General features: G+C 39.1%; 1 protein-coding gene across 1 annotated transcript in view; it reads left to right on the top strand.

The window, feature by feature from the left end:
• The first annotated feature begins 284 nt into the window (after nucleotides 1-284).
• The window catches only part of LOC122075486 (kinesin-like protein KIN-14B), a 104,887-nt gene continuing 97,170 nt past the window's right edge, over nucleotides 285-8,001 (top strand). The window contains exons 1-8 of the mRNA XM_042640523.1: nucleotides 285-1,583; nucleotides 2,377-2,500; nucleotides 3,670-3,756; nucleotides 3,900-4,070; nucleotides 4,222-4,328; nucleotides 4,459-4,590; nucleotides 4,724-4,902; nucleotides 5,155-5,316. Coding sequence (XP_042496457.1) covers nucleotides 1,392-1,583; nucleotides 2,377-2,500; nucleotides 3,670-3,756; nucleotides 3,900-4,070; nucleotides 4,222-4,328; nucleotides 4,459-4,590; nucleotides 4,724-4,902; nucleotides 5,155-5,316 — 1,154 coding nt within the window. The 5' untranslated portion in view covers nucleotides 285-1,391. The remainder of the gene's footprint in view (nucleotides 1,584-2,376; nucleotides 2,501-3,669; nucleotides 3,757-3,899; nucleotides 4,071-4,221; nucleotides 4,329-4,458; nucleotides 4,591-4,723; nucleotides 4,903-5,154; nucleotides 5,317-8,001) is intronic.

Here is an 8,001-nt window from a genome sequence, read left to right as displayed (position 1 = left end):
CGCAGTCTATCTTAACCGTTGATTGTGTAAAGAGGAATCTTAACCGTCCATTAATACTGCTTTCATATTACGTATTACCAATCTATATTAACCGTTGATTGAGTAAACGACAATCTTAACCGTCCATTAATCTTGCCTTCATATCCGCTATTACTGATGGTTACCGACAGACACAGCCGGTTACTTTCGTTTTCAAATTTTATAACGTTCGGGAACGTTTCATCTCATCTCGTCACGTAACGCTGTGTTTGTTGTTGGACAAGCCATGTAAGGTGGAATAGAAAAAGAGCCGTTGCGACTCTCACCTTCTCCGGCGGCGAGGTAGATTGATGAACCAACATTAAACCTGACTGCAGAAAAGCAATCAGGTCCGTTCCTTGAAGGCGCCGTCCAAGCGCAAACGATCTTTCTTTCCCCAGAACAATAAGTCAATAACCCTGACTCTTTCAGCTTGGAACTAAAATCTTGCAGAACGAGAGGGTATTCCGGAATGATTTGGAAGTAGAAACGACGAATTCGAAGAATAGAGAATGGTTCTTGACATTTGCAAAGCTCCGGGGGCCCAAATCGTTTTAGAGGAACATAGAATTCACCGAATCTCAACTGTCTGTGATGTGGATCCTGTTCCTCCATCGATGAAACAGGAAAGTGACTTCAATTATCCGGAATTAAATTTTCAGTGCAGAACCCGTTGATTTGCATTATAGATTGGTTAAAGCCTTAGAAGATTCGAATGTTCAGTTCTGCAAAAACCGCCGGAAAAGACGCGACTCGCTGCGGCGATTCTTTCTCACTATCCCGATTCCCTCCTCACTTTTCTCTTATAGGCTAGGGTTTGTCGAAGCAACGGTCCATAGAATAACAAACCGGAGCAATCAGTGTTCGGTAAAGGAAAGGGACGGGCTAGATTCACTGAAACGAGATCTACGGTTGTTATTAACTGTGGCTCTCTCGTGGAGGACAAAGAGAGACAACAAATCACTACCCCAAACATGCTCCTCCTTATCCTTGAAGACTCGCGACCAAATGAAGGTGAGGAAGCTTAAAAAATTTGTGAGCCAAAAGCGAGAACGTGTGTGTGTCTCAGCTGGAAGTTGTGAAACAGTAAAGAAAGAGATGGGGATATCCTTATAGCGATCATAGTAGGGCTCCCACCAGAAAAAAAAGGGGAAAAAAGGAGACAACATGGCGGGAGCGCAATGAGTACCGAAAATACAAACTCTGATCAAAAGAAGGAAAGAAGGGGAAAATCAAATTTAAAAATATGAGAAAGGCATTTCAGTTCAATTTCGTTCATCACATCTGCTCTTTTGCGTGTTTTGTTAGTTTTCTTTACTAGGATTGCCAGTAGAGAGACTATTGTTTGAGATCTAGGGTTTGGAGAGACGATAATGGCGGAACAGAAGAAATGGAGCTGGGAGGTCCCGGGATTCGAACCTCGGAAGTCATTTGAGCGTGAAGATCATACGCCCGCTCCTCTGATTCGGAGGTACTCGATTTCAACATCATCGAATCTGTCGCAGTCTGACTCCCCGAAGAAAGTTTTAGCTGCCAAAGTCCAGAAATTGAAGGATAAAGTGGAGGTGCGTACATTTCTTCTTTGAAAACACTTTTTTATGATTCTTCTGTGTATTTTATGGAGGGATTTAGTTGTGTTGTTTGTGGTAGTCATCCAAGTAGGTAACTGTCTTAGCGTTTTTATTTTTTTGCTACAAGTGAGTTCTGTTGTTACTTGTGGCTTGGGATGAAGATCATATTTGCTCGGTGGGAAAGTTTTGAATTAAGATTCACAGTGATGTGAGATGCTCTCTACGATTGAGCAGCTGGTGTTGAGGATTATTGGCAGTTACAAGATAGACAGGCTTAGCTCTTGAATGATTGAATGCTGTTGCCGTTTTGGCTTACAGAAACAGTAGAAAAATGGAGAAGAACGAAAATACAAGAAATATGGAAGGTTATGAGTAGCATCACTTGATTCTGAACATAGTCGCTTTTCCTGACCTCAAAAATTGCAGTCAAGAGGCTTTGTTAACTATGAATAATTGGGACAACAATCATACTGTAATGCATCATATACGGGGAAGAACTACCACTTGACTGCCCACTTGGAGGAAACTTATTATTAGGTAGTTGGAAGTGACAATGAGAAGGTTTGATGAAGTTACGACTGCTAAACACTTGAAGATTTCCTTCCGTTGAATTTATTTTCTATGCTGATAGTTGAACTGCCTTGTATAGCATAATAACACCAATGCATTTTTTCCCCTCTTTTTGTTTTTTTGTTATGTCCAAGGATTATATTAAGTAACTAATATATTATGCGTTTTTTACAACATTGTTGGACTATAATAATGTTCTATTCCATCTGCTTGATAGCATACGAGAGAAGAATACATGAAGTTGAGACAAGAAGCCAATGACCTTCAGGAGTACTCTAATGCAAAACTTGATCGAGTTACACGTTATTTGGGTGTTCTTGCTGATAGGACTCGTAAGCTTGGTAAGGATCTGAAATGTGCTGTATGGTGCATGGCAGATATTTTGATAGGCTTATGTTCAAAATGGTGGATTGGGGTGTAGTATGTTTCTAGTCCCATATTCACAGGGATTCTACACTCACTGGTGCATAAAGATAGGCATTTCCGTACTGATTTAGTGTTGTCATTACATCTTCCAACGTGGTTGACTGAATAATGCCTTGCTTCTCAGATTTACAGCAGTTTTATATTTAGCACGTTAATATATTGGCAAGAGAAATTTTGATTTTTACAAAAAATATTGAGAACTAAATTATGTTACCTTTATTTGAATCTCAGGAGTATTCTGTGTTATAAAAATTATTAAGAACTTAATTCTATTACCAAACCAATTGGTGGAACTTTTCTAATGGTTCTTCTACATCTCCTCTTACACCTGGAAAGTGGTAAATTTTGGATGCATTCCCTTTGTAGACTATTCTTTAGTTTGTTAACTTAGTGGCTTAGCAGATTGAACTCTGCAGAATTGGTTGATTATTAGATACTGCATTATTGTCTGAAGTGCTTCATTATGGAAGCCATCTGGGGTGAGTTTCCATATGTTCATGTGAAGACTGACATTGGTCATGTCTATATGGGAATATTTTCCATTATAAATATTGCATTCAGTGTACTGCTTGGTTCAATTTCTCGAGATCTTGGAAAGTGGAAACTTAGTTTGAATTTTTGAAGCTTTAGGCTTCTAGCATTTAGAGGGTGAGCCTTGGCACAATGGTAGGGTTAGTCTATTGCTACCTAGTGGTTCAAGTCAAGGAAACAGCCTCTGCACGAAGTCAGGGTAAGGCTGCGTAGATCTGCCCCTTCCCAGACCCTGCAGTAATGAGAGCCTCATGCACTGGGACCCCCTTTTTATGCTTCTATTATTTCCACCGTCTCATTTTGATTTTCCTTCTGAATCATTGCTTATTTTTAGTGACTGTTCCCCCATATTTCAATTGATGACGATCACTTTTTTATATGAATATGTGTCTTCTTCATATTTTTGCATTATCAACACCTTGTATTTTCTGTTGAATCTGAAGGTACCTATTTATCTCACATATTTTCTTCTTTTAACAGTTATGGTCTTAATTGTTATCTTGTATTTGAGTGATTTTAAAGTTGCCTATGCATAAGTGCTACCTCATTTCAGATCAAGTGGCGCTTGAAGCTGAAGCTAGAATTTCGCCACTGGTCAACGAGAAGAAAAGGTTGTTCAATGACCTGTTTACTGCTAAAGGTACTTCTATCCTGAGGTTATTTAAGAATGCTTAGTTTTGTATTTTCAGAGCTGGATTTTTAATATAAGATAACATTTTACTTCCTCATCCTTCTTGCTAAAAGAAGCTACTTTTAATGGGTATGGTGCACTGATAATTTCAGGAAATATAAAAGTATTTTGTCATACACGGCCGCTATTTGAAGATGAAGGCTCATCAATAGTTGAGTTTCCTGATGATTTCACCATCCGTATTAACACTGGTGTTGATTCTTTATCCAACCCAAAGAAGGACTTTGAATTTGATAGGGTGTATGGACCGCATGTTGGGCAAGGTGAGAGAACATAAGTTGCCTTTGGTTGTTTTCATTTCTGCATAACCTACATTTCCATAATTTTTTTTTTTTCTAAACTCAAGTATTATCTATGTTACTTGCAGTTAATATAGGATTTTCAGCATATTGATTGTGTGAAGATATTATGCAGGGGAGCTCTTCCATGATGTTCAGCCATTTGTGCAGTCAGCTTTGGATGGTTATAATGTTTCTATATTTGCTTATGGGCAAACTCGTTCTGGAAAGACACATACCATGGTCTCTCTTTCACTTAGTCTTGCTTTGGCTCCGCCGGGACTCCCGGGTGCTGTTCACTTATGTTGTTTGTGTGCCTGAGGCATCTATATGCCATGCATCTTGGCTTATTCTGACCAAACCTGTCTTGCAGGAAGGATCTAGTTATGATCGTGGTCTGTATGTTAGAAGTTTTGAGGAGCTGTTTGATTTATCCAACTCAGATACAACTTCTGCTTCTCGGTTTAATTTTTCTGTTACAATAGTTGAGCTCTACAATGATCAGGTTCCATTCACTTTCATGTCTTCTCAGTGACATGGATACCATAGGCATGTTCTGTTAGTTGTTTGTTGCATGTTTGGTGGAATTCAAAATATTCTTATTTGCTGATAGTGGCTTATGCTTCATGTTTTGATAGGTGCGAGATTTGCTAGCTGAAACTAGAAACAGTCTACCAAAGGTCCGCATGGGACTTCTAGATTCTTTTGTAGAACTTACCCAAGAGAAGCTTGAGAATCCTCTGGACTTCTCTAAAGTTGTCAAAGCCGGTCTTCAGTATCGGGGAAATGATATGGAAAAATTCAACGTTTCGCATTTGTATGGTTTTAACTTTTGCATGGAAACTATTCTTTTATGCCATTTATATAATATTGTTTCTATTTATCTTGCTTCTTTGGCATCTTGTACAACATAAGATCTGGCTTATGTTCGTTTATTTTATTTTTCTTATACACGTTTGTAATTTGGTTTATATCTGTTTTCCTCTCCAAAAGAGCTTTCCTGCATTACTGTGTCCCTCAGAGTTCTCAAATTTTATCATATTTGACTCTGTGGCTATCATATTTTCAGGGTTATCACTATTCATATACACTATAGCAATTGGATCACAAGGGAAAATTTGTATAGCAAGCTTTCTCTTGTTGATTTGGCGGGAAGTGAAGGTTTGCTGGTGGAAGATGCTAGTGGAGAGCATGTAACGGAGTTGCTGCATGTGACCAAGTCACTCTCAGCGTGAGTTTTTGGAACCATGAGCTGGTGTTCCTTTCTGCTCATTAGACTCTATTTGGTGATCTATGTAGTGGAGAATGCAGTCCTTATTGGAGTGCCTCTTTTTGAGTGTTTTCCTGACTTAGCATTTAGTGTTTTAGGAGAGTGCTTGTATCTAGTGTACTGACAACTTTTACATAAAATCAGAATTTTATCATTTATTTTCACCATTCTTTGTTTTCTATACTTCTTTATGATGATGAAGGGCTGCTAACTGAAGAAAACAGGGAATTTTCTGTTGACTTGTAGCTGAAAGAATTATGAAAGTACTTAATTGAGTATTTGTCGGTTGAAGTTGGTCCTAGAATCAACTGATAAACAGTTTGAGCAGTTGGTTAATGTGAGAAATCTTAGATAAAACTCTTAATATGCTACATATCTAGTATAAATAATGAAAGCAGAGAGATTAGGGCAATAGGGTTGGGTCTAAAATCTTCGCAACAAACAGAGTATTGGGTTGGTTTCTTAAGGTTTGATTTTGGTAGGGGTGGGGTGGGGTAGGGTGGGGGGAGGAGGTGGTAATGTTTGGCTGTGCACCATGTAATGGGGAGTTGCAATTAGGCTAAAGGATGGTTTAAGAATCTAAGTTTTTGAACCTGGCAGGAGGAGGAGGAGGGACTCAACTAGGTTCATCCTAGGGTTTCACAAGTCTTAGCAATTTGTTCGCTAATCCTTGTTTTTGATTAAAATGTGTTTGTGAACTCTCCTTGGCTTCTGGAAAGTTTGTTGCTTGCATATCCAGTGGCTAGATTGGTTATTTCGGAATATGTATCCAACAGCCGGATTGGGTGTCTTGGACCTCGGCTTATGCAAAGGTTGATGCTTATGTATCCAGCCTGTAGCCATTGCATCCGTTTGTCTCTTTGGAGGAAAGCTCAAAACACATCAAGTTGTCTGGAGGACCAAGATTGCCATCCTTTGTTCTGTTTCAATTTCAATGCTGGTCATCCTTTGCATGCTTGAATTGATATAGGACAAGCCATGATGGGGTACCACAGATTTGATATAGAGCTAGGGTTTTGGAGAATGTATGGCCCATGAAAGTGAAACTGACAATGCCATGAGCCAAACCCAATAATTGCAAAGAAAAAATAACTAAAACAGCTGCTGGTAGCTGAAAAAGATATGCACAGTGGCACGAGTACTGCTCGAACTAGGGTTAGTATTTGGGAAAAGGATGGAGTAGGTCATGTTGTATGGAAATTAAGGTTTTGGTGAAGCTGTGTTTCAGGCTGTAATTGGTTCTGCTATTAGTGGACAAGAAATAGGAAGTATTGGAGAATAGTCTTAGGGTTAGGGTTTTGATGTCTTAGTGTCTTACCAAAAAAAAAAAAAAAGATTAGGGTTTTGATGGTGGGAGAGTGGTGAAGGTTAGGGTTGATGGGAGCAAGTTATGGTGGTGATTTGGTGGTATTCTAATATGGAGAGAAGAAGACGACGAAGTAAGGCACCAGAAGTTGCTAGGCGCCCTTGCTGAAATCTCATGAACAAGACCTTGGGAACATGATCTTGAATTGTAGGTGTGATTGCCCGCACATCCCACCTCATAAATTCATCATTTATTTGGTCGGTTTTATCTCACTTCATGAATTTATCATTCTATTTGGCTAGTTTGAACAAAAATAATGTAAATAAAGGGCTTTCCAACAATCATTTTTGGACTCCTGTGGTTCATTGGTATTTTAGAATGGGGATATCCTCATTGTATCAGCGCATGTTCCATTTTTGTTAGATGGAAACCACGGAATGATATTTTAGAGTGGTAATGAGAGTCTAAATTTTAGGCAGGTTGTCCTGTCAGCAAAACTACACTATGAGGGGCTGCTATGAGGCTTAGGAACAGGGGAAGAAGTCATAGGACTAGGGCTCCAAGACGGTGAAACTTGTTTTGTTTCTTATAGTTTTCTTGTTTGTTTGCTCATTTTGGGATTTATGTGTCTGGCAAGTGCCTTTTGTACTTGTTCTGGTTAGCCTGGGGGTTGTATTCTCTTTTTAATTTTGCAGGTCTTACCTATGTGGGCATTGCTTGTGCCATCCAAATTCCCTTCCTTATGACAAGTATATAATTCTGTTTATTGCTGTTCAATAATTTTTTTACTCATGCATATTATAGGGGCCATTGCTTAGTCCGTTGTAGAGGCTTTGGCTGCCATCTTGAAGACAAGGGTTCAAGTCTAAGGTCGGCTGGTTCAGGAAAAAAATGCTGGAAGGTTAAGACCACCTCTGGTCCCTCCTGAGACTCGTCAAAAGCAGGACTCACTGGGTTGCAACACTTTATGCACTATTAGTTCTTTAAATATATTCTCTGGAACCTCTTGTTCTTTAATTGCATGTAGCATCTTTCATGGAGCAATAGATGGGAATGAAAGGGATCATCTGATAAGAAGTGTATTAATCTCCGAAGGGTGTAGAATACTGCAACAATAGACATGATCATCATATTATTGTTTTTAGAGAATGAGAAGAATATGAGGTATCCACAGGAAATGTATCAGGATACCCGAGAAGTTGATATTATCGATAGACATTGACAGCATGCCTGACACCTGAAATTTAGACCTTGGAAAGAAAGTTCAATCCCTTTAGTTGAAGATATTATGCTTTGAATGTAGACTAGAAAATTTGGCTTATTCTACCCCACAACCCCCA

The sequence above is a fragment of the Macadamia integrifolia genome, chromosome 4, assembly GCF_013358625.1.
Source record: "Macadamia integrifolia cultivar HAES 741 chromosome 4, SCU_Mint_v3, whole genome shotgun sequence".
NCBI lineage: Eukaryota > Viridiplantae > Streptophyta > Magnoliopsida > Proteales > Proteaceae > Macadamia > Macadamia integrifolia.
Note: the sequence above shows the minus strand (reverse complement) of the source record. Positions and strands in the feature narration are given on the sequence as shown.